At 37.9% G+C, this 27,724-nt stretch overlaps 2 protein-coding genes across 4 annotated transcripts in view; one reads left to right on the forward strand and one right to left on the reverse strand.

Annotated features, from left to right (window-relative positions):
• rec114 (REC114 meiotic recombination protein) overlaps nucleotides 1-19,715 on the forward strand; it is a 31,043-nt gene extending 11,328 nt beyond the window's left edge. The window contains exon 6 of the mRNA XM_040011030.1: nucleotides 19,494-19,715. Within this exon, the coding sequence (XP_039866964.1) occupies nucleotides 19,494-19,658 (165 nt within the window). The 3' untranslated portion in view covers nucleotides 19,659-19,715. The remainder of the gene's footprint in view (nucleotides 1-19,493) is intronic.
• Nucleotides 37-27,712, reverse strand: nptnb (neuroplastin b). Of its 3 annotated transcripts, none has more exons than XM_040011026.1 (9): nucleotides 27,105-27,712; nucleotides 14,805-15,152; nucleotides 10,215-10,389; nucleotides 8,934-9,028; nucleotides 5,908-6,041; nucleotides 5,261-5,534; nucleotides 1,696-1,705; nucleotides 1,514-1,587; nucleotides 1,351-1,421 (listed from the first exon to the last, which is right to left on the reverse strand). In XM_040011026.1, exons 1-8 carry the CDS (start codon nucleotides 27,178-27,180, stop codon nucleotides 1,527-1,529), a joined length of 1,173 nt encoding a protein of 390 aa, XP_039866960.1. In that variant the 5' UTR covers nucleotides 27,181-27,712; the 3' UTR covers nucleotides 1,351-1,421; nucleotides 1,514-1,526. The 3 variants fall into 3 exon arrangements, with proteins under 3 accessions (XP_039866961.1, XP_039866960.1, XP_039866959.1); XM_040011025.1 differs by having other exon boundaries at nucleotides 1,696-1,717; XM_040011027.1 differs by lacking the exon at nucleotides 14,805-15,152 and having other exon boundaries at nucleotides 37-1,421; nucleotides 1,696-1,717; nucleotides 27,105-27,711.
• Between the last annotated feature and the right edge of the window lie 12 nt (nucleotides 27,713-27,724).

Here is a 27,724-nt window from a genome sequence, read left to right on the forward strand (position 1 = left end):
TTTGCATGTGTGTGTGTGCATGTTCGTGTTTTTTTCCTTTTTCTTTTACTTGTTCGTGTAGGCAGTGCCTGTTGGTGGAGGAGTGTTTTGTTGCTTTGGTGCCAGTGTTCTTTGAAAATATATATTACACATTAGTTGTTATGTTACATGGGCCAAAGAGGATGCTTTGAATATCATTACATTTGTTGATTAAAGAACTTGCAAAACAAACATTCATTTTTACATTTTTTTTATTTAAAAAAAAAGAAAAAAAAAAAACTATTGGTCTCACTTATATGTTTGATCGTGGCTATGTACTCTGGTCCCTCGTTCCCACCTTAATGCAGGTCCATTTCCACTGCACCACACATGGATACATTGTATTGAAAGAGGAGTCATGCAGCTACAGCAGTGAATTTTGCTATGCCAGCTTCCAAGTGATCCCACAATATTAAAGCTTCACTGAGTAAAACAAACTGCCCTCCATATATCTATTTAAGAATACATATTGCATAGGATTATAGCCATGCTATACAGTTAAAGAGAGGAACAAAATAAAAATCAGTTAATGAAATTGGGAATTATAAAAAAAATATTTTTTTTTACACCTTTCCTATCATTTGAACACTCATACTTCAACATATACAAGACACCTAAGTTACTCTGGAAAGGAAATAAAAATAATACGTATATTATTTTTGTTAAGATAGTTAAACACACAGTAGTCATTTTCTGTAAGCACTCTCATTTAAATTTAAATACTGCCAGTCATTGAAGTCATTGCTTCAGACATTGAAGTCATTGCTTCAGACATTGAAGCCCTTGCTTCACAATAAAAGTTCTGTTAAAAGTAGACATCTTGTCACAAATCAAATATAGTTAAATGACCATGATATGCTGTACAAATTTTCAAGAATAAAACATATATATATATACATATACATATATGCACATATATATATATATATACATATATGCACATATATATATACATATATGTGTATATGTATATGCAAGGATGACTCCATAAAAAAGGTAATTTTGGATGCAAAAAAGCCACACGAGGGATAACAACAGAAAATGTCTATTCTGAGTATCCTATTGCGTTGTAATTATCTTGCATGCATTGTACATGATATGTAATACAAAAGGGATCACCTCATTTGAGGACATGATAAAATCAAGAAAGGAGACATCAACAGCACATTAAAAATGTGTACACCTCTGTGGTGGTTTTAGTCATTATTCTTCATCCTGAAATCTCCACTTAAGACTGAATAAGGCATGCTTAAGACAGCCATTATGTTCTTTTTGTTGCCAGTGTTATGCTGATATTGTTTCTCATAAAATGAGACAAGATATGCTTTTTTCAAAACTGCCCAGAGCTCCATCCACCTCTGACACCTTCACGTAGTCAAAAAAATGCAGTTTAGCCATCTCATCTGTGGAGAGAAATTCAAGAGAAGGCGTGACTATGAATAATCCTCACAGTGGGTTCTATATTTAGCCCCAATCCTCTACAACAGTGTCTTACTTGAGTAAATTGCTTATTTCGTATTCCTCTGGCGAATGTTTTTGTCCTTGTGGTTGTTTGTTGAATTTGTTTTCCTAGGAAAGAAGCACTTACAATTTAGTGGCATAAAGGTAATGGGCATTCAGATCACAGTATCCCCATATGAATTATATTTGTGGCAATAAAGATACTTGTTTACTTACATTTGCCCAACTGGTTCATCATCTTTGAGAGGTAGAGGAGAGAAGAAGACAAAAATGGCACAGAGAAGTTAAATGCGAGATCAAAACAAAAACAAAAAAACTGGCATGTTTCTTCACATCGCTATAGTAAAAAAAAAAAATGTTAAAAGTTCAGAAAATGCAGGAAGACAGCTAAAAGCATTTATGACAGAATCATGCACTGATAAGACACTCAAAGTTAGATATGGGCATCACCTGCTTAACTGCTTGAATTTCATATGCATGTATATGCTTTGTGCAATAAGTAGCTTCTTACATTAAAAGTGTTTTTGGACATTAATGTGTGCTTGGTCAGCAATGACATAATTGGAGTAGCAAAACTGAAATGTGAATTAAAACCAAGGAATTGCCCCTTAAAGAGCATCTTTAACACCCAACACTGTAAACTTAACCTCACACGCCATCTGAATCTCATGGGGTTCCTGTTCATCTCAGGCTGAGCATATGTGTAGGAGGATTGCAGATGGCTCACTTAAAGCCATCTTTTAATTACACTCAGCGATTTCATAGTGATTTTGAAGGGGTCTGGTACATGAGCGTGATAGTGTAGCTGATTTGGCAAAAAGAAAAATCATGCTCCTTCTTTAACCCGTCTGTCAGCATATAGAGAGTCTATCCAATCCAAGCAGTAGAACATAGATTTTATGGCAGTATATATTTTTGTAAAATAATTTTCTCTGTGTCAGTCATACAAAATTGCCAAAATTCATTTTAAGGCAGTGCAGTAAAACATAGTAAAGTAGACCACATTGTAACAATAAAAAATACCAAAAGAAGAGGAACTTGTGAAAAATAATTTGGGTTGAGTGAAAAGCTAGTTCCACAGCCTTGGGGTTGGTGCTTTGCATTCAGATGAAATGTGTTAACAGGTAAGTAGCCAGTCACAGTGAGAGATTTTCCATGCAGTTATAAGTCTGAGATTAGCAGCATTAGCAACATTCCATGGCATTAAAATGGAGCAAATTATGGCAGATCTAATGTTAGACAACAACATGGTTCTGGGAGTACTTAAAGGAGGAACAGCTGCCAGCATATAACACTGTTTTCACACCTCATATGTATACACCACAAAAGCTATGTTTACTATTACAGCTTTGCAAGCACAAATGCAATAACAAATGACAGATTTTTACTGTGTGAGATTAATAATCATGGTAACACATCAAGTCTGTTGAAGTGGAAGTTGAAGTGTCATTTTTAAACCTAAGAAAATAGATATGGGTTCATATCACAACATTTGTTTCGTGACATAAAGTGGGCTGTTATTTAGCAAATAATCACACAGCATAATCTGTAATTTTAGCAGCTGGTTTCGAAACATAGGATAGAAATGTCAGCCTGCATCAGAGCCTTTGGCTGTGTAGTGAAAAAAAGTGTTCAAACAGCTCAGCCATCAAGAGACCAGAATTCATAATGCACACAGACAGGGGCCAAAACCTGTCTGTGTGCAACCTCTGGGAATATGGGATGCTAAAAGGAGATTTTAGAAAAGGCTGTGTATCGTGAGCTGGAAGTCCTCATTCCTGATTTGAATGGCATAAACATGGCAAATATAATCTACCTTAATCGCTTCATTTTCCAGTAGATGAAACCAAACTAGAGGCTGTGCACAGAGCTTACTTAGACTTGTGGTTTAGTTGCATATCTCTTATGTGCTATGAGTTTGTACTTTAGGAAAATGAAATATTTTTGTGCTTTTTCTACTTCTATAATTACTAAGCACAATATAACAGATTCTAGTTTGTTAAAGAAATAAACTCCTAATAGTATCTCATTTTAAAACATTTGGTTATTTTTATATATGCAACTGAGACATAAAAAATATTCTTAAATGCATCAACAAATACTGTTTTGGACCCCATCTAAGGATTAATACATAAGCCTGTCACACAACACTTTCTATGTGACTTTGTGGTCACAGAATCAAGACTTTGAAAAACACTTTAATATATGTAAATTTAATCAAGTTGGCTTATTTTCTAACTATTGCTTGCACATTTTATTTGGTAAATCTAATTTTGTTCATACTATGTCAATAAAAAGTGGGATGTACCCAGAAGCAATATTTGTTTAGTCTGTGTGTAACATAGAACTGGGGTACCCAGCTGGTTTGATTCACATAAATAGGGCAACTGTTGAGGCACTGAATTTTTTTTGTGTTCTTGCCTTATTTAAAAACGAAAAGAAGACAAATCTACATGAGTAGAGGTCAGACAGAACCCGTGGTGACTGAAGATCCCTTTGAGCTTTGCAGACTTTGTCATCTTGACAAATTATTATCAAGCAGTTCTGCCTGTCAGCTGAAACAGGAGAAACTTTTTTTTTATTTCAAATTATCTTATTTATGGGGTACTATATATAGATATAGATATAGATAGATCTATAGATATATAGATCTATATATATATATATTTATTTATTTCTGTAATTACTTGAGCTACGTGCATGTATTAAATGTGGTTTTGAATTCAATTTTCCACACCACACCAGACATACACATAATAGTCTTTTGTTTGATAAACAACATTCAAACTTGGCTATATATAAATTATTTAGATATGCTTGTAATGTACATTGTATGATTACAATCATTCTGATTGGGCTTTTACTTTGATTACAAATAATTGCTCTTTAGAGACATACAAAACAGATTCCATATCCATTAAAAAAGAATTGTTGCCTGTCGAACTAATAAGCCTAATGGAAATGGATAAGACTTTTATTTATCTGTTTATTTTATATTACCATGACTTGTATAAGTTCAACTTCACTGACTGTGGTAAAATTTCAAAATTGCATCAAGCATCATGATATTTTGGGATGGACAGTAGGCTTGTAAAAACATTCAAAATGACAGAAAAAAAATGTCATGCAGGATCTCTCACTTACCACCCATTTAGATTATGTTGCCATTTGGAAAGAAGGGGAAGGGGACAAGAATTAACCAGTTAAGATATACTGTGGGACTGATAATGGATTGATTACCTTACATGTTTATGAACTCCTGTATTCTGCCTTCACAAGCAAATGTTTGCCATGAGAACAGTACACTAATAGCCAACTATCTGAAGTGAGTTGTGCCCTCCCTCGCCCCCCCCCCGCTGTTGTTTACATGTGAATTTATGCCATATTTCCATGTGCCAACTTAATATAATCCTTATATGCTCTTCCATTCTCCGTTTGTTACACCACTCAAGAGCAAGGAGGCAAATCAGCTGGCCACTCTAGATCCCATATGACAGCAAATGCAACATCATGTTTGAAAGTCTCCTTGTTCCAGCAACTTAAAATTGGGTGCAATCCATTGTCGATGACTTTTGACCCTATTGCAACTATTTTACATTTCTTAAAATATATGGGGAAATTTTCCTTATCTTCTGATTTACTGGTATTTTTAAAGCAACAACACAAATGTCTCACAGGTTTTAAATTGCAGAGTTGCACTGTGAATGTAAATAATGCGGTATCTATATTACTAGTTACTTATGGATTCTTACTGCCATTAAAAAAGCAAATGTTGTCTTACCATCGATGATGTCGTCTGGCCTCTTGCGTTTCTCATACACAACGATGATGACTACTAGGATTATAATTTCTGCCAGAACACCCAGAAAAGGCCAAAGTGGTGCAAGATGGCTGCGGACTCGAAGAATTGTAGTCTGAGCAGTATTTCCAATTGCATTAGTGGCATTGCATTCATATATTCCAGGATCCGTGTTAATATCCAGGTTTAGTATGTTGAGCTCTGTGTAATTGTCTCTATTGGTGATGAAGATTCGCCCAGTCGAGTTGTCAAGCTCCTGCATTGAAACATAATGACCATTTAATTTAGTTGAACTGCAAGCATGTCCAAAAACCTACCTATCGTGCATACCTGTTGTACCTTTATATATTTGCATTTATATTATATTTATATTGAATTTCTCATCGTTCTTAAACCTGTCGGTCTGTTTCTCAGTCAATTTTTATCATTTTAAAAATTATGCAATATATAGCGGTGCCAGTTTAGCTCAGTGGGTCCGCAGGCAACCACACGCTCCATGGCTGGAGAGCGGCGGCCTGGGTTGAAATCCGACCTGGGACCCTTTGCTACATGTCCCTCCCCTCTCTCTGTCCAAAAAATATATCATTTTTATAAAGATGCAATATATATGTATACATATATTTATATACCATTGGGGATTTTCCATCCATCTTACGCCATGTCCAGGTGGGATGTGGGTAACCGACAGACTTGCAGTAAAGTGTTGCATTCTCCCCCTCATTTTTGTTTTCACTTCGCTTGTGGCCAGTGATATCCGGTTTTGCTGAAAAGGTCATATAAATTAAAAAACAATATTGATGTAAGACATTCAATGCAACATTTAGACCTCTACCAGATGGCATAAATGAGGATTACATAGATTCCTATTTGGGTATTTAGAGGCTAGTATACTCTAGGATTGGATTAATTCCTTCAGTTTCTTCTGAAATTCTCTGAAAGATTACAGGAAGACATTTGGGAAAAAAAGTCTTACATCACTTTGTATTTTACATTTCAAGCTTGCATTTTTCTCCTTAAGTAGCGGTTGATCTGGTATGCTAAGGTAAATGGTTATCTGCAATATATTTGCCAGTTAACTCTTTTGATTACTCTTTTTTTCATACACAACATTGCCATGCAATCAAAACGTTGTGGATTTAGATTTTTTTATGATTAAAAATGTTGTTAAGACACAGGAAAATGTATCTCACACCCTTTCAGCCTAAATATGGAAACAAACTAACCACCTGTGACTCTTCAGCTGGGCAAACATTGCAATAAAATAAACCCTATGTGCAAAATAGCATTTCACTCAGTAGAATAGAGGTTTGCAAAGAAATACAGCTTTTATCAAGAAGTGCCATTTTTGATGTTTAGTTATTTTGTAAGCATGTACTCTACTCCCAAACACGCATTAGAGAATATCACATTGGAACAGATAAAAAGCAGTAGGATATAATTCATAAAGGAACAGGGTTATCAGTATGATATGAGTGCCTCCAGATGTTTCCATTCAAAAAACTCTTCAGTGAATTCCACAAAAAAATGTGCAAATTGGCTCTGACTAATGAATTAACTGATAATGAAAATTAAACAGGGGTTATGAGCTTAATAAATTCAGGCATATGCCATAAAGCACTGCAACACGTGCCAAGTCATACTGATATATGAAAAGAAGTCTTCCTAAAAGGTGAAACATGAACTCTCCTTTTAACTCTCCACAGCATCAAGAAAATAGCTGTTCCTTTTTTTTCACTAATCCTCAAAAATTACAATGATTCCTTCCATGCAATTAAGCAGGATAAGAGAGGCCTGGAGTGAGCATTTTTCAGCTGCGCATGGATGGAGCAGGAGGGGTCTGAGCTCTTCTGTGACATCATCCCACTCTAATTATGGAGCACACGTGCTCCCTCAGCAGGGGAGTGGTTATGCTCATTTGTGCCTTATCCTGACTGTATTATGTCAGTGACTGACAGCACAGAGACAGCCCTCGGAGTGGTGCTAAAACAGACAGAAACCTCCATTTCACACTCCTGACTGTGATTATTAATCTCTGTGTGCTAGACAGAGGTAACACATGAACGCGAGAGGTCTGTGTTAGAAAGAGCAAGGTCATAGAAAAACGTTAAAAGTTGGTCAGGATAGTAGATGTTAAATAGTTTTAAATCTTTCTTTAGTTCGCTTTCTAATTATAATTTTACCTACAGCACAGATTGTGACTCTCGATTTCTGCATTGTCAATTTCTCTTGAGGAAAGGGATCAGGATTCAAATTAAGACATTTCATAGGAGAAATGTGCTTAGAATTTAAGGAAATTTGTGAAATACGAGGTACCAAATATGTATCTGTGGTAAGCTTAGTGTCACAGACAATAAACTCTACTCCTGCCACAGAGATGGCTGGGACCGGATTCAGAGCCTTAATCCTACAACATCACAGAACCCTCCATCTGTTGCCTCTGAGCTGAGTCCTGCAAGGATGAGTGTGCCAAGGACACTGTAGGCGAGGGATCTCAGTGAACTGCTGCCAGTAGTGCAGTGCAAAGCTGGCTTGCTTAACAGTGGGCTTGCTACCTGGGTCACAAGAGATCTCAAACACCTCTAGAAAAATCACAAAAACAGTTAAGAACTGAAGAAAATTCTTTATCCAGCAATGGTACTCACACTGGACACCAAAATGTTTGGCTGTTTAAAATATATCTGAAAATTGAATGGAAAAAATAATAATAATGAGCATATGATGAAGTCTTTTCATCAGCCCACTGATTTTTCTTCCCGGACAGATAGCAAGCTTCAAAAGTCAGAGGCCTGCAGTCCAGTGATGGCTAGGACACTTCAGTTTGAATAGTGATGTGTCCCATCATCTCACGATCCAGTGCAAGCAGAACACACACGGTCACCATCCATGTTATGCAATCAGGCAGCGCTTTAAGACAGCCACAGAGTAAGAGGCAGGGCATGCTCAGTATGCACCATAGCCATGCCACAGCAAATTGGCTTAAGCACTACACACAGGCAAGCTTCTCTTGAAGAGGGTTTCACTTGCCCTTACTCAATCCCTTATTCAAGTTGATGGCTTCACTGTCAGCGTGAATGAAAGCAACACAGTTGTTCTCTGGTTAGCTTTCCTGCTGTTACGTCTAATGACCTAGTTCATTTTCATAATTTTCTCTACTGTTAATTCCATCCAAAAAAAACCCTCAAAACAAACAAAAAAACAATAATATTAACCAGTTTTTTAGTAAACTGTATATAAGGATGCCTCCAAGTGGGCTTTGTGATTTGCATGTTTTGGAGAGCATGTGCAGTGCCTGTCCGTCCATTTTGCTAGAGTGTTGTCTCAGTGAAAGCCAAGACTGACAGCAGCCTCAGGAATACTCCCTGTCATCACGACTGCACTGGATGAATGCAAACACCTTCATAAACTTGGGCTCTCTTTACAGAGCTTTAAGTGGTTAATGTTTTTAGGTTACATTCACTCCCCCATCTCTCAATGGGAAACCACAAATGGCATTACCATGTCATCATGCAGTGAGCTAAAATGTCAGTGCTTTCTCAAAATCTGAATACACCAGGGAGGAAGTCAGCTAACATTATTCAATCATATCATGTTTGCTAACATCAAGCAATCTTATTCTTGTCTTACTGACTTGTTTTATGACATGTAGAAATCATACCTTTTACTTCAATCGTAGCGTTGGCATTTGGTGCCGTGTCAAATGTGTAAACACACATGTATTCCCCAGAATCGTCAGCACGCGGCTTGTTGATTCTGCAACAAAAATATAACAAAACCAATTATTCCATACCACCAGTCACTTACCAGTAACTTACACTTTAAGCAGACAAGTAATGTAAAATAATTCCAGGTTAACTTTAATAATTAGTTTACTGAACTGCAGCAGTAAAAGCCCAGAAGGCCATTGGAGACAAATGTCAAATCAAATCACTTTTATTGTCACATCACATGTGCAGGTACATTGGTACAGCACATGTGAGTGAAATTCTTGTGTGCGAGCTTCACAAGCAACAGAGTTGTGCAAAATACAATAATGTAAACTGTTGGCATTATGCTGTTATATTATGGAACAGCAGCTCTGCATACTGCAGAGAAGGGCACCATAGGCATTTTAGCTGTACTCTTCAGTGTATTACTGATGTAATGTGACAAGGAAGTGACCAATTGGTCTTATCTTGTGGCTAGAGAGAGTCTGTGGTATGTCTTTGGGGGCGACAGTAGCTTTGTGCTCCAATGACTATACTGTGTGACAACAGGAAGCAACAACTAGTTGGTACTTTAGGCTATAATAAAGGTTTCACTTTTTCATTTCTAAATAAATGCAGAGATATGATTTAAGATTGATTTAACGCAGTGACAAGCTTTAAATGGGAAGTCAGAAATGAATTTCAACCCAGGTTTCAATAAGTAATTGTAAAATATTTGAAAACAAGCACATACAGAAGTCTGAATTACCTGGATTCTCAAGTTAAATTGAGAATAATTAATACTGTCTCTTTGTATTTTTGAGTAAGACTGTATGTACATTTTAATTTTAACGTAGTTCCTGTCTCTTCTTTTTCTACAGAAACTCATCACAAACAGTCACACTGACTGTTTTTTGTAGGACAGGAAATGTCACTACACTGTGGTTTACAACTGAAACTCTGTACAACAGTCACCTTTCAGGCTTAGACCCTAATTAGCGTAAGACTTTGGCTTTGCAAGGTGCTGCTCTTCAAGCACTGCTCAAGTCCCCTACAGAGACAAATATGACAAGGCGAGATTAACTTGGCACTGTTTTTACTGGAATAATAACCTTCAGGTTACATGAATCATTTAGATAATTTGTAGGTGAATTCTCATTTACTTTACATTAACGAAATCACTTAATCTCATTACCTATTCTCTCCTACGCTGCACGTCCAACTTGGAACTAGGAGGAAAATCTTTGTGTCACCTGTATATTGTGTCCTTCTGTTCCGTCCGTGTGTTGGGGATATCCTGTCCATTTTTCATCCAGAAGCTTTCCTTGTGGCGTGTATGGGCAGTGGTGAGGTTACACTGCAGGATAACTTGTTTACTAGAGGTGTCTGCTGTTAAGATGGTCTGATCAGAGGCATTGATCTTTGGTTCTGGAAGACAGAGAGTCAAACCTTATCCCAGAACATAAGGCTCAAATCTGTTTCTATCCTTCCTCCCATGCTGTACTTGCTGTAGGCTGTATTCTGTTTTTATATGATCTGTGTAGGAGGGTGTCTATGAAGTGAAGTTCACATAACAAATAAACAAAAAGCATAATAGGACATGAAACCACCAGGATGCTCTGCGTATAATATTAATCTTGTGTATAGCAATTATCCACAGTACTACCTGAATGTTTCATTTGTTTACAGCAGTAAAATGAAGGCTTAACTGATCTACCAAGGTAAAATTTGAATTGTGGCTCTCACACTGTGTTCTACTAACACGGACACATTTTAACTGACATCTGCAGTAAGGTTAATTATAAAGCTGGATGGTGTACCACCCAAATTCCTGATTAAACTACTGCCAACTTGTCTGAAAACATCATCACATTAGATGTACCTGATGATCAGGGGCCTCAATCATAACCAGCATGTAATCACAAAACATAACTTGTGCATTGCACAAAAGTTTAGACACTTCATCACTGAAAAAAAAAAATCAGATTAATGATCGACAGTGAGTGTTCTCAGGCCAGTAGTGTTATAAACTGTTTGTGCTTCATGAATAACCTATTCTTAAACTTGGCTTTTTCTAGAGGTAACCCTGAGTATGACTGTTGTTTTAAGAGCTGTTGCAGCTATTAGCCTCTTAAACTTTGCTGAGCTTGTAACCTAACCCATATCCACAGGAAAAAATATATACATAATTAGGTGGTTTGCATTAACCATATATGCTTAATTATGGAAGTGTAACATATGACATGAGGCCACATTTTTCAGTTAATTGTGATCTACAGTCTTACAAATGAGACATCTGAGATAATAATTTACATAAGTGAACAGACCTTTTGACATTATGGAGCTGAATGTATATGTAGACGTTTAAATAGCTAACCACACTGGTTACCAAACAATACCAGGGTCAATTCTTCAAGGACAATCAGGGAAGGTGTCATCCGAGAGCGAGGTGCCCTTTGCTCTGCCTTGAGTAGTGAGTGAGAAGCTTCCTCTCCACTGCCCCTCCTCCTCCTCCCGGGCTGGCCAACCATGGCAACAATGGAGCCCCCGAGGGGAGGAGCAGAGAGGAGAAGCATCATAATCCTACTACTGGCTGCTTCTCCAAGGCCACTAGCAAGGCAAAAGGAGAGAGAGGGGAAAGAAGGGCTACTGAGACTAGCAATTGACTTCTGTTAGCATTTGTGGTACCCTCTTGCTGTAATCCTGTACACTCAATAGCTAAGGGGAAGTCTCTCCCCTCCCCCCTTATCTCTCTCTCTCCCCCACCAAGCAGAGCCACATGAACTATTAATAGTTTGTTCGAGTCATGCGTACAAACGCACAACATGAGGTACATAAATTAACATTTAGCAAACACGGCACAATGGTCCACAGGCAATTTAACCAGAGGTTGTTTGTAGGACGCCTTGTCACTACTTAAAATCTGGTAACTACTGGATAATATATTGTCATACCAGAATGTAACCAAATCACAAAACCTAGTCTTTTCCTCTGGTAGCTACTCTAATACAGTGCTACTTTGAAGTTGGATGGTTAGATCAAACTGATTGGCAGATACTTGACAGATCTGTTTTAATTTTTAAGTAGCTTTGGAGTTTGCCAAGATTTATTAAATCAAATAATCTTAACAGCTTAGACATACTAATCAACTTAGCAATGGCTGTGTCACAGTTGTGTTGTGTCATTTTAAAGGGCAGGGCAGGCCTCATAACTTCTTTGTAGCATATTAAAACAGGAAAGGTGCACCGTCAAGGAAAACCACATTCTGAGCATGTGGTGGAGCTAAATGCTCTTAAGAACTCAATAACAATAATAATACTAATAATACTAATAATAATAATAATAATAATAATAACAATAATAATATTTCTTTGCAATTCGTACCATTATGACAGTTAGGATGCTACCTTGCTTTCTGGGTGTACAGTATGTCTGCGCTCAAAATCCAGTGAGATTTGTTGTGTGTAGTTAGCTTTAGTGATACTCCACACAAGCTCTATGTGAAGCTATCAGAGTATGAAACACTCAACCCTTGAAATGCTATGGAAAAGATTTATGTTTTGTATTTTGTTTTGTTTTTTTAGAGAAAAAAAACCTTTAATTTGAATTGGTAGTGGTCAAAATTATAAAAGCAAAAAAGTATTTTTATGCAGCTTTTATGCTCAAGCCACTCCAGCAGAGTAAGTCCTTTATAATGCGAAACTGATGTATTTAGCCATATTTTGGTGTGTGTGTGTGGGGGGGGGATTTTTCCAGATATTCTGATATTTTTCCCCAATGTGACAAACTTTACTATTGGGTTTGGTTGTAAGTAACATGAATTGCAATGTAAGTTACAGTTAAAGAACAACATTTTGGGAAATATACTCATTCGCTTTCTCATTGAAAATCAAATGAGAACATACAAACCACTTTCATGTTGGTGTAAAATATATGAAGCTACAGACAGCTGCCAAGCATAAAGATTATCTACCAATAACTAGTTTTGTAAACACACTCAGTTAATTGATGAGGTTGCAGTTACTGCCTTTTTATGTGAACTTGGAAGCAGGTATCAGCTTTAGCCTTTCTGCTTTTGTTTCCATTTGAAGCTAAGCTAACTGGCTGTAGCATTCATCATAGTCACATGGGTGGCATCAATATTTCCCAAATGGCTATTCATTTGTTATGAACCCAAAAAATATTTGAGTGTTTCATAGCTTTGGGTACAGTATCACTTTAAACACATGTTAATTAGGCACATACACAATAACAAATGTATCTGCAGTAGATTTCGTTTTTTTCAGTAATTAAAAAAAGCCTTGTAGCTGAAATCTAATACTGCATATATATTTACATATTTAGATCTTTTTGGCATATTCTCTGGAGTGATGCACATTAACAAAGTAAATTAAGGGAAAAAGGGACCAAAACAAACAAGACAACCAGACTGTTGCACATTTCCTGAGTGACAAACTATTGCTAGGCTATAATGTATAGCCTGTAATATACATGTAATATTTGCATACTACATGTATATGGATAGAACATTTACTCCTCAGTAATGACAGAATATATTTAGGACCTGAAGGATTTGGAGAGAAAATAACATCCAAATAACCCAAGTGAACTGCTAACCACAACCCTAGTGCCCTTTTCACCATTTTGAATGAGGGCGTAAATTAAATCAGCCCCAATCCTAAGAAATAGCACTCACACATGAATCAAAATATGTCAGTCCAATCAGAAGAGCCAGCAAAAATCAGACTCATCTAAACTTCTCCGATAGCTTCACTGTGACTAACAACATTCCACATGTCTCTGTGCTCTAGTGGGCAGAGCACTGAAGCATGCACAGGATAGAAGGGTCCAGTTAAAACTCAGTTTGTATGACTGTTTGAGTGAATTGAGTAGAGGGTTAAAGGATATAATGTCATTACTGATTCACAGTCACACTCTTCATGGCTGAGAAGGCACAAGGTAACACATTGCACAGGGAGGTCCAGAGGGGCTGTTGTGTACAAGTTAAGTCTGTCTCATCTGGAGAGAGACATGTACAGCTCCCTTACATTTCCATCCTTTATTGGATTACCACACACAAATTTGAAAGCAGAAAATGTTTGCTTTTTATCAGGAAGGAGTTGACAGCAGGAATCACTGTTTTACACCTTAGCAGAGCCCTCCTTGTGTCTTCTTTCAGTCCCATTTGCACCGTGCCCAGAGTGAGAAAGCCAAATGAAAAGCACCATTACTTCAAAGCACCGCTAGATTTCCACTGCATTTAGCAGGCAGGTCTTTGAAGTAAACAAAACAAGCCACACAATGTAAGAGACACAGCTTAATGTTAAAGCAATAAGTATCACAAATAAATTTAGGAATAGGAAATGGGTCGGAATTAGGATACAGAGAAATAGATAATGATCAAAATATTGTAAAAGGACAAATGAGACAGTAAGAACAAAGGTTTGCTGCGGGTAGAAAGAAGAAAATGCAGATTGAGACTGGGTAAAGTTCCTGGGTTTGTGGTCATTTACAACAAGATGCTCAATGGATTTTGGAAAGACAGGGAATCTAGTGAACAGAAAGAGAACAGAAATATTTACCAAATCTAATTTAATATTAATGAAAACAAAACACAAAAAGGAAGCCATTTATACAATTTGAATTTTTTTTTCCTGTTAAGAGTTATAAAGTTATAAATCAAGTTAAGAAAGAAATTTGAATAATGTTTTTTTTTTCAAGCCTGGCCAGTGACTGTTGCAGTGAGGGTGAGCTCTTGAGAGGTTTTAACAGCCTTGAGTGGTTGGGAGTGGGGATTTGTAGTTTGTTGACCATCTAGATACTATGGGACATAGACCACTCACTCTGTAGCACCGAAATGGTGGCCTGGGCGCGGATCCAAGTGATGGCTGGGTTTTGTCGGAGGTCATTGCGCCTGGGGTCGTTGCTTGCCCGACATTCATAGGTCCCAGAGTCCTCCAGTGTGAGGCGTGTGATACCGAGCACACTGACTCCATTGGTGCCGTAGGCTGTGTTGATAGATACCCGACGTTTGCGGGCTCCGTCCCACAGCTGCTTGAAGGAGTCAGCTCGGTTGACCTCAGCATACCACCACTGGATCTCTGGAGTGGGGTAACCGACCACCTCGCAGTACAGCTCAAAGGTGTCTCCTGTAAGCTTAGTCTCTGAGAGTGGAGACTTGACAAACCCAGCTAGAGAGGAAAAGCGTATCAGGATGGCAGGGAAGGAAAGGGTAGAAGAGGGTTAGAGCAGAAGGAAGGCATGGAAAGGCCAAGGAAAAGAGAAGGAAATTAATAGGATCAGAGAACATATAAACAAAAGAGAGGATGATTAAAGGCAAATCAAAAAGCAGCAAGCCTGAAATTATTGATAGGTTAAAAAAAAGGTTAATGATTCTGTAAATCCAGTCCATTCAACGTCAAGGTTCCCTGGCCCACTTAAGGCCAACTGTCACACAAAGTCATAGTCAACCAGTCGCAAAACAGTGCCAGCTGCAAATAGTGCTTGATATCTTGTTTGCCTTTTCTTTTTGTCTCTTTCACATGTAACCATACGAAGATATGGGATGTACCTTTCATGTGTATATTCTTGAACAAAAAGACAACATCAGTACATTAAATGCAGTCCATAGACACAAGAATATGGAGAAGGGGAACTGTTCACCTAGTGCCATGTACCTTAATCATTTTTTTAATGGCTTGTTTGCCAAATGAACAATGACCTAACTCTATTTTCAGCTATTGTGTCCTAGTAGTCAGGGCATCACACCTATTTGACAACATTAAGGTGAAAATATCATGTTATATGTATTTGGTACTACTGAATGCAAACACTGTAACAAATCCAAAACAGATTTTTCAAACGCAATGATCAAGAAAGGTTTACCTTGAACTCACTTTTCATGCCACCCTGTCAGAGGAAGAAATGATATTTAACCGTTGAACTCTCAAACGAAATAACAAAATATTGGAGATTTAACCGTTGCATGCAGTTATTACCTCCAACAAAGATTTTAGCTTGTTAGTTAGACAAGTATCATGAATAAATAAAAATATCAGTTTCCTATAACCATCGATTTGATTTCCAAAATCACTGATCTTTTTTTAGGATCATAGGTTGCTGGAGTCTATCCCAGCACATGTTGGCTGAGAGGCGAGGTGCAGCCAGTCTGTCACAGGGCTAACACATAGAGACAGACAAACATATTCACACCCCCTTTCACACTCAGAGGGTATTTACACCAGTTCATAAAACATGTATGCCACTGAACTGTAGGAGGAAATTGAATATACGTCAGATTGTGTGTGCTCCACTCTTAGCAATGCAACAAGCACTAATGCTTGTAAATGAAATGATTTTTTTTTTTTTGTATTTTGTAAACCTTTAGCATGGAAAATAATAAATAAAAGATCTGCCTTTGTCAATTTTCATATTGCCTATGTAAAGTACTTCACCAAAATTGTCCTAAATAAATGTAACTGTATGTATGCATTATAATCTCTTTTCATCCATATCAGCTCTTCCTGCTAATGCTAGAAATTAGGTCAGGCTGCTTACATTTTGGATAAGCTAGACTTTAAGAGCAGGTTTTCAAAATCACATATGGTCACAGTGGTATAACACAGTCTGAGTTCAACTAGCTTTTCCATCGTAATGTGAAACTTGAATATGCCCTCATCTCTCCAATACTGGTATGCGATCTCCCAAGTCTGCCGCTCAGACAGACTGCCTGACTGTCTTTGCGTGTTATATACGAAACATGAAATATGGTGAATTCCACAAAAAATTCCATAATCCATCCGTGGCATCCATAGGCATGGATCTGTGCCTGATTCACAACCCTGTTCCATGTCAGTAGTTAGCCCAGCAAAACACTGGCAGACTTAATGAACCCGATTTAATGACAAATCACCTGGGCCACAGACACTGTTCTCTGCTGGCCCTATAGCTTTGTCAGCTGTAAACCACACGTGCTTAAATCATTAGAAAAATACGCTGCCTTAACACTGCCCTCAATTCTGGTACAGGAAATGAGAATGAAAAGCCTTAGGTCTCCCGAGTGCTAGACTGTTTGTTGTGTCTAAATACAACGGCTTACAGGCCCTCCTAGATCTGTCTGTCCTCCTCAAAGTTATGTATCTTAGGCACACGAACAGATAAGCTTGTAGAAGCCCAAGGAAGGAGTGTAACTGCAGTATTCACCCCCACAATAAATCCACTAATATTTCATTTAAAATATTTGATTTAAGGTTTAACTAACAGGTGAATGAGTAAAAAGTCCATTTGTATAATGCCAAAACACAAAGCATTTATCAGGGCTGTTAGTTTAAAGGTAAAATTATCAATGTTTTAAGAAATTATGAATTTAATTTAATGAAATGATTTCAAGGGTGCTACCCAACAACTCCCTGGTTACATAAAGCCAAGCGAAAATAACATTTCTAATAGAAAATAAAAATTTTTGAAGAGAATTTAGCAAAAATCTTAAAAAAAAAATGCAGTCTTCCTGCTAGAGATGTGTCTGGGGATATTAGGTGCAACAACTATGTGCAATGCCTAGAGATATGCAGAGTAATTAGCATTTGTTTCTTTTCTCTGGAAACATCTGGGCCCATCAAGCTCACCACATTATCCCACAGGGTGAATCCTAGCCTTTCCGCCTACACATTTAAAACAATATTTCAGTATAACTGAACACTTACTATCTCACTCTCAGTAACCGGCTGTGTCACATGAAAATTACAACTAGAGTCATCCATGCATGAGATCACAAAATTACAGTATAACTGCTCAAAAAAAAAACAAAAAAAAAAACTTAATGAATGTCCTCCAAGGTGTAAAGAAACTGACGACTCAATTTAAATTCAAGCCCAGGGAGACTCTGGAGAAATACTCATAGAAACAAACTACACAAACACCAGGCCAATGAGCAGACCAATTTTCAAGTTGTTTAAACAAGGAGCTTACACTGGCAGTGAAAACAAAACGCAAAGCAGCCAGCTGGTACTTATTCATTTCAAATCATGTTGGGAGACGAGAAGTGACAGAGAATGGTGGTATGACTGGTGGAATGATCTCAGCAGCTTGGTGATAGCTTGGTGATAAACACATTTTGCAAAGCTGATTCCATTTTTATTGTAGTCATGTAATAATAACCAGTATTTATATTACTAAGTAGGTGCTGAGAGCCTGGGGGGATACGATTTCAAATTTATACTTCTGCCTGTCCACAACTAAAAATAAAATGCACATACATTAAAGTTCCAACAATATAACACTGAGAGTGTGAACTGCAGTTATGTGGAAATGACTTAACTTTTTAACCGTTATTTATTAATTTTAAGTCAAACAACATTAGAATTGCAAAACTTATGAATAAAATAAGTCTAAATTAATTTTATGCATTATACACCAATACTGCCTGAGGTTGGGTGTGGTCTAATTCCTCAAAATACACAATATTGAAAACAAACTTTGGTGCAAGGGACTTGGTGAACTTGCATCACATTAGAAAGTCAGATTTGCTGTTTGTGCACAGTGTATGCAAATAAAAAACAGAATATAACATGGTGTATATAACAGCCTGACATCTGGAATGATCTATCAAAAAAGTCTAACAAGAAGTAGACTCGTCTGTGAGGAGAGATCCTGTATGCTGCTCATCAGCTACTGAAGGCATGCAAATAAAGGCTCTGCTTATATTTCAGGCACTTGAAAGGTCTGCAGAGACTGCAGAAATGTTTACTCCAAAAATCTTTAGAGTATCATTTACATTCTGTCTGTAGGTTTTAAAGATAGCTCCGAAAACTGAGATGGTATCTGTGTCACAGTTATACTTTCATGTACCACAGTACATTTTCACGTGCTCTGTTGCTAAATGTGACTAATTTCAGTCAATCTCCCCTTACCCACACCAATGTCTTATCAGGTTGTTGTGCATTATAACAGTACCTGCAATTTCTTTTCTTTTTCTGCAAATTATAAAGCCAACAAAATGGCTGAACTGACATAACTGGCTACAACCTAAGCTGTCTGCTTTTCAGCAACAAAGTCAGCTGTGGATGTTTTTATATGCTATACCCTCAAAGGAAAACTACATTAAATGAAACAAATATGAGCAGTGGGACTCAAACTGTGGAATGGGCTCACTGATGGGGAGTGGAACCACTGCAGGTGGGCATGGATGACCAGGGCAATAATATGAATTGATACTATGTCGAAATATTCTTTTTTTTTTCCTTCAGGGAAAATAAAGTTTGTTATTGTGACAACCTTTATTACCTCAAATTCTACTCATTTAATCAGGAAAGTTAAAATCTTATATGATTGAATTGTTTAAATGATCCCAAACTAAAAAATAATGAAATCCGTCATGTCATAGAACTACAGTGTCAAATGTTTTAGCTTACTTAACCTCCATTTGAAATTTGTACAGTACTATCGCAAAATAACCTACAGTCGTCTGTAACACGCTCTGTCTAAAGCTGAATGGAAGTCACAGTTATTAAAGCCTACATGCTCTTTTCATGCAGGTAGAGAAGAAAGCTCCCCTGAGAACTGACAACAAGCCCCACACCACCGCCATGCAGCCTGAGAGTGAGTCAGCTGCCTGCCTACAACCTGGATCCCCGTCCACAGTCCCACAACACAGACAGAGAAAGCACAGGGTAGGAAACCCCCTAGGGCCAATGAACTAGTTATGTATAATGTGTGTGCGTGTGTGTATTTGCAAGTGTTTAAGTTTGTGAATGTGAGAGAGCATTTTGTTTTACGTGATTGATGCTGTGACGTATGTACGTATACATACATACATACATACATACATACATACATACATACATACATACATACATACATACATACATACATACATACACATACACATACACATATATATAAAAAAAATGGTTTACAGGTCATTTGAAATGTGTCATAGTTTTGCCCAGTGTTTGTATTTGGTTGTCTTTGTTATTGTTAAAAGAAAATTGTATATAGTGTGATCAGCTTCATGAAATGTGTTCTTTTACTGATGACCAATCAAATGTCTACGTGACTTTTGACATGGACTCTTGTGTGATAAACAACTAACACCTTCCTCTTTTATAAGAACATGCAGACTTAGAAAAGGGGAACCTCAGCTCTGAGTTCTTAGAGTAACTTTGTGATCTTTGTACACACACACACAAGCTTGTATAAATAAAAAACGCAGACAGTAATACAGCGCGAGTCTGGAGTACGAGCGCTCTATGACCGTCCTCGCGAGTAAAGACAACTGCAGTGTTTGTGTTTTCTAACTCAGGTGTCTCAGCTGAAGAACTGCGGGGTGATTTTTAGAAATCCCCTGTCAGTTATACTTGAAAACTTTCACAATAGTGGCCTAAAAGGGGGTTTTTAAAGTTCAGGAAACTTCTTGGGTTTGTCACATTATAACTTATTTTGATTTTCACTTTTTAATTTTAAAAAAACTGTGTGAATATATCATCTAAACACCAGTTTTTAAAGAAAATTTAGATATGATTTCAGGGTGAATTGAGGCTTAGCCGTCCTCGGAGTGAGCTAAGGTCACCAATCTCCAAATATCAAAAATAATCATAAAACTGTAACATGTTCTGCCCTCACAGGTGCCACAAAACAAGTGAGGAAGATCAGGAATCTATTTGTCAAGCAAATTCTGTAGGCAATCATCAGAGATCATCAGATTAGGCTTAAGTAAGAGCTTCTATGTGCTTTGGGTATCTAGTAGGATGAATGAAAAAACTGTTTTACAAAATGCAGAGCTAAAATAAAGTGCAGGACACAACATGGAGCATAAGCAATGGAGAAATATATTTTTAAAAAAAAAATCAAATACAGGTCTGTGAGTTTGTGCATATTTAGATAAAGTCACTATTTAGAATAAATCATTTAACAAGACAAACGGGAAGTATCCCATTCAGGCCCCAACTGAAATTAAGTCACCAGTTCACGTTGGTGCATATTTCAACACTTCACCTAGGTTCAGTGGAGCAAAGAAATGCCTTGTAGTCTGTTTTATTGTAAAAGCTGATAATGATAGTATCCCCTGGTACTAAAATTTGCAGCACAGAGGCTATTCTTGACTGCTGTAGATATAACATTAATAACAGCTTAGCAGATGGACTCATGATATTGCGTAAGATCCATATGCCTAGATCAGCAACAGTGTCTTTACATTTGAGGACTCCACATACATATGGGATCGGTTTTATGAATGTATTTTTTCACTGACATCATTAAAACTTTAATTAACCCTAATTCCATGTTTCTGAACACTAACGCCTACCAAATGACCAGCATATTACATCACTAGTAACCACTTCTAAAAGTTGTCCTGCTTTAAATACTTACCAAACACGAAGTGGTGTATGTATGAAACTCATCTTTAAAACGCTAGAAGCATGATTGAGAAAAGAGCAGTACTGAAACTTAACTGTTTTTATCATTGTTGCAAATATATGGCATTAAAAAGCTTGGTTGTTAGAAAATCCAAGCTAAAACCCAAATATTAATTCTGTACATCGAGTCTGGTAAAATAACTACTACATATGAAATTTATTGCTAATTGGTTGTGGATGCTTCAGTAGAGTAAACAGAATTACTCTTAAAACCACTTCACTAAAGCTTCAGAGTCTCTAAAATATTAATATATGCCAAAATGAATATATGCATGAAATGTATACAGGGAGTGCAGAATTATTAGGCAAGTTGTATTTTTGAGGAATAATTTTATTATTGAACAACAACCATGTTCTCAATGAACCCAAAAAACTCATTAATATCAAAGCTGAATGTTTTTGGAAGTAGTTTTTAGTTTGTTTTTAGTTTTAGTTATTTTAGGGGGATATCTGTGTGTGCAGGTGACTATTACTGTGCATAATTATTAGGCAACTCAACAAAAAACAAATATATACCCATTTCAATTATTTATTTTTACCAGTGAAACCAATATAACATCTCCACATTCACAAATATACATTTCTGACATTCAAAAACAAAACAAAAACAAATCAGCGACCAATATAGCCACCTTTCTTTGCAAGGACACTCAAAAGCCTGCCATCCATGGATTCTGTCAGTGTTTTGATCTGTTCACCATCAACATTGCGTGCAGCAGCAACCACAGCCTCCCAGACACTGTTCAGAGAGGTGTACTGTTTTCCCTCCTTGTAAATCTCACATTTGATGATGGACCACAGGTTCTCAATGGGGTTCAGATCAGGTGAACAAGGTGGCCATGTCATTAGTTTTTCTTCTTTTATAGCCTTTCTTGCCAGCCACGCTGTGGAGTACTTGGACGCGTGTGATGGAGCATTGTCCTGCATGAAAATCATGTTGTTCTTGAAGGATGCAGACTTCTTCCTGTACCACTGCTTGAAGAAGGTGTCTTCCAGAAACTGGCAGTAGGACTGGGAGTTGAGCTTGACTCCATCCTCAACCCGAAAAGGCCCCACAAGCTCATCTTTGATGATACCAGCCCAAACCAGTACTCCACCTCCACCTTGCTGGCGTCTGAGTCGGACTGGAGCTCTCTGCCCTTTACCAATCCAGCCACGGGCCCATCCATCTGGCCCATCAAGACTCACTCTCATTTCATCAGTCCATAAAACCTTAGAAAAATCAGTCTTGAGATATTTCTTGGCCCAGTCTTGACGTTTCAGCTTGTGTGTCTTGTTCAGTGGTGGTCGTCTTTCAGCCTTTCTTACCTTGGCCATGTCTCTGAGTATTGCACACCTTGTGCTTTTGGGCACTCCAGTGATGTTGCAGCTCTGAAATATGGCCAAACTGGTGGCAAGTGGCATCTTGGCAGCTGCACGCTTGACTTTTCTCAGTTCATAGGCAGTTATTTTGCGCCTTGGTTTTTCCACACGCTTCTTGCGACCCTGTTGACTATTTTGAATGAAACGCTTGATTGTTCGATGATCACGCTTCAGAAGCTTTGCAATTTTGAGACTGCTGCATCCCTCTGCAAGATATCTCACTATTTTTGACTTTTCTGAGCCTGTCAAGTCCTTCTTTTGACCCATTTTGCCAAAGGAAAGGACGTTGCCTAATAATTATTCACACCTGATATTGGGTGTTGATGTCATTAGACCACACCCCTTCTCATTACAGAGATGCACATCACCTAATATGCTTAATTGGTAGTAGGCTTTCGAGCCTATACAGCTTGGAGTAAGACAACATGCATGAAGAGGATGATGTGGACAAAATACTCATTTGCCTAATAATTCTGCACTCCCTGTATAGCTACTAGAGGGTCAGGACTAACATCTGGAATAAAAAGATGTATAAATGCTAATAAAATTCTTTCAGTGTTCACATGTTTCTGAGTAAAAAGTATACAAGTTATAGAATACATGTTTTCTGACTCACATATAATTGTAATTAAAACTTGCAAGCTAAGTTTTCAGAAAAGGGAGGCCTCAGGCTCACCATTTCAGTTCTACTGGTAACACTTGAATCTGATATTGGGATCACAGATGAGAGGCAACAGTTTAATGAGATTTAAATCCCAATAAACCTTGTGCGGGGGTAAAAATTCTTTAATTCCATAAAACCACTAAACACTTCCTACTTCTGCTCAAAAGTGAAAGCGAGGGAGTTTAAATTATTTGATGTAACAATACAATAATTTCAGAAATAAGAACTACACTAGTGTGCTCAAAGTACTGTCTACCACACAAGGTGACAAATGCTATTCCCAAGTCTCCTACTGTACTTTTAGTTAGAACTATTGTCACGATAAATGTGAGTTGAAAATCATCTAATAGGTTTTCTGTTGTGCTATATCACTTGAAAAACACTCATGCCCATTAGAAAGTTTGGCTCCACATAAATCAAAGTAACATCCTAATTGAATATTCTCTCTGACCCTGAGTCCTTGTGCAGCACACATAGCCGGGGTTGTTCCCAGCTACGAGAACAGTAAGTATCAGAGGCCAGAAGCTAAACTGCGGAAATGGCAGGAGTGAATCTGAATGCACAGCAGGGTGGTACTAAAAAAAACATATATACATATATTGTTTTTTTGTTTTTTGTTTTGTTTTTTTATCACAGTGTGTGTTACAGATGTGCATCATTATTTTGTATGCCTGCAATGTGTTTAATAAAGTGCAATGATGCTCCTAATCAGTACAGGCCATATCACATTTCACAGTGGGCAGGCATGACTCAGTGTACGAGTTTGGCTTCCGTCCCACAGCATATTTTCCAGACTCACAAATGAACCATCTTAAAATGCTTTGTTTGCTTCAGATGAAGATAATGGCTAAGTGACATAAAGCAGAAAAAGAAGGTCACTTATTGACAAAGAAAACTATTATTACATTTTTTGAGAGGGTTGTTGCTTACATGTTGGAATGCATTTAGGTGTGGCTTGTCAGCATTCCTATCTTTGTTAGTTAGATAGTAAACCCCAAAGAAGAAGCCATCTTCGATGCCATATATGCTCAGTCTTAACTGAGCCCCTCAATGACAGAAAACAGTGTTTACATTTGAACATGTAAGTGATAATATCAGTTCATTATTTAAAATATCTTAGTATGCCTTCTCCACGTTTTGATTCGTGCAAACACAGATGATGCAAAAACAAAACAAAAAAAGAGTAGACTACGTGATTCGTAGGGGGAAATTATGTAAGAGGCAAAGGCTCCTTAGGTCAGCTCTAGTTACCTTCTCAACAGCCAGTACCTTCTTTGCATCAAGATCACATCATCTCTCAGCTTAAATAGTCCACAGCCACCTAGTGATTCTTTAGAGGGCCGGGCAGCTGTGCACAAGGAGGCCATCCATTAAGAGTTAATGGATTCACTTTCACAAAAGGACCTTAAAGCCACAGTTCTCAGTGCTGTGTCTCGGTGGTAAAAATAGAATTCGAGGCAGAATGGACGGATGCTATTTACAGTCCCTCCAAATTTCTGTCACAGAAACTGCGCACCTATATGGGCCTACTTTTCCCAGGGAATGAGGAAATGACTTGAATTCCCTCTGCTTCCTAGATACAGTGATTACATCTCATGCACTTATAATTATTATTGTCCCCACATCACTGTCTGAACTCTGTAATATCACAGGAAAATTTCAGATTGCATAAGAAGCCATGCACCGATTACCCTAAATCTGAACTGTGTGAGAGAAATTAAATGGCTTTTGCATGCAATGTGAGCAAATATTACCTTTGGTATTGGTATTACCTTTTGGTATTAACAGTAGTTTATCACTGCACTTACCAAACCTGTGATTTCTACAGATGAAACAGACAGCCTGAGTGGCATAGCTCTGCCTCTCACTGACCACTGGATGTTATTGTGTGTGTGAGTGTTTCTGTAGTGTGAACTGGACCTCAGTGAGTGGGCAATAAAACTGGGCAGAGACCAGAGGAAGTGTCTGGAAAGACATTACTTGAGCTTTGTCAAACAATAGAGGGATTATTGTGTATTTGATTTTCCAGATAGTGAGATGAGAGAATGCCTCACAGTATGCACACTCACTTCAGGCACTTCAAAGAAATTAACAATAAAGAAAGACAAGAATTTGAGTAATAATTTTGTTATATAACTATGTTGGTATTTGAGTCTCCTGTCCACCCCAAGCTAAATAAACATAGGTTGTTTTTGCACTTTTTTTAAACTATCAAAATTTTTGTTGCAGCACTTTATTTATTTTAGCATTTTTGTTGTTTGTATTATATAAAAATAGTGCAAGCTGTTATTCCCATGTTGATTAGACTAAGCTAATGTTGAAAATGTTCGATCTGAAATACTTGCAAAATTAGCAACCACAGAGCTGGAATTTTCACAGTGTTCTCAAACAACCATCTAAACACATGTTATATTAATTCTTGCATAGTGGGTGTTCGATTATCCCCCGCAGCAAAGCCGAGGTGGACATTAAGCATTAAAATTATGAGTATGCATCATAATTCTCTGCCACAGTTTTCTGTGATAGCAGATTAAGTGTCACTCGTTTGTGAGCACGTGGGTTCTGACATGTGGCTACATCAGATTCGTAAAAGAATCAGTTATGAGATTAAACACTTTGTTTCCAGAAGTATATCATCTTACTGCTGTCTTCATAATTACGCTTTCTAAAGAAATACTTATACATTAAAAATATAAAGACTCAGAAGATTCCACCTTGATTTCATGAATGGCTGCTGATATGTGAGACCCTCTGGGTGATGTGATTCAACAGAATTTGGAGTCAGGACATGCTGCATCAGAGGACGACAGCCTGGAACACCCAACAGCATGTTGCTGACATTTGTTTAAACCAAGTCATGCTAGTTTTATTATGATTAACAGACACAGATTTTTTCAAAAACTGCCAAATAAGTATCCTTTCATCTCTTCGTAAATGATACTTATCAGCCAAATACTTTTTTTTTTTTTTTTTACTGTGGCTATCTGGTAGGAGATCTGATGTTTAAAAAATGGGACTGTTATTTGTTTTACTATAGAATTTCCCACAGACAGAATTATTTGCACAAGAAATGATCATTTATGCTGGCATGGCAAAAAAAAACGTGGAACAACACAGAACAGTTTCAGTCAAGCAGAAGCTCAGTCACATCTTTGACACTGAAGGGCCTGGTATTTGCAGTGTTTACAAGACACATCAGGTGAATCTTTTGCCTGTGTTTGCTGCTGACAATGTCACTTGATCAGCATCCAGAGCATGTTAGTCTTGCCTGACATACTCTTACTACCAATTCCCCCTTTGACTAAACAAACTTAAAACTGACAGCCATAGGTTACTACCTCATGTGGGTAGTGAAGGTAAACTGCAAATCTTAGACCTTAGTAAAAAAAAAAAAAAAAAACTTACTAGTATTCCACAGCATAATCTGCGACAGTAAATTATTCCTACAAACACGCCAACAAAATTCAATACAGCAATAAATAACATTGTAAAAACGTCAACACAGTCGTATTTGTATTTGCTAACGTGGCATTAAGTAAATTATATATGTTGCTGTCTAATTGCAGTCTTGGTGTGAAACTATGGCTTTAACGCGGTCTCAAAATCCTCTTTGGAAACAATTCCCTCGCGTCCTCACACAAGCCAAGTCACTTTCCCTCAATGCGATGGTAACAGTAATGTCATGGTCACAGCTGTTTGCTTACCGTTTTGAGCAGAGATGAAAGGTAGCATCAAGTTCCCCAAAAGGACCACAGCCAGCATCACTGCGTTACGATGCATCGTTGGGGCTCGATCAGAGTACCGGGGTCTTGATCGGACGAATGTGGGAGGAGAGATCGTGCAGGCTAGTGATCACAAGATCTAGAGAGACGGGCCCAGCATTGCACCGGGTTCTTTAAAAATAGCCAGCCGAGGACGGTTTCAATTTGGTGTAGAAATGTCTCCCTGATTCTGAGAGCTTTTGAGAGCAGTGATGAGTGAAAGATCCGGAACGAGGCCGGCGGCTCAGGGATGCCGATGTGCGGCCATAAACGGCGAAGAAGCCTCGTAGGATTGCGGGGGAGAGGTCTTTGGATGTCAGGGAGATTGTCCACAGTGTGGTTCTGAAGATTCAAAGATGCGCAGACCGATGCGCATTTGCGCTCTCGCGGTCACGGCTCGGTGATTAAAATAAAAGTAGCGCACAAAAGATTCCCGACGGCAAATGATGCAGTCGAAACATAAGTCTGTTATCAGCACCGGTCTATTTTTAATACCAAAAGAGGAACAGATGCTGGTAGGACACCGACGGCAGCAACGACAGGCTGCGCGTGCCCAGTGCGCT

This window comes from Simochromis diagramma, unplaced genomic scaffold (genome assembly GCF_900408965.1).
Source record: "Simochromis diagramma unplaced genomic scaffold, fSimDia1.1 OVJJ01000603.1, whole genome shotgun sequence".
Classification (NCBI taxonomy): Eukaryota; Metazoa; Chordata; class Actinopteri; order Cichliformes; family Cichlidae; genus Simochromis; species Simochromis diagramma.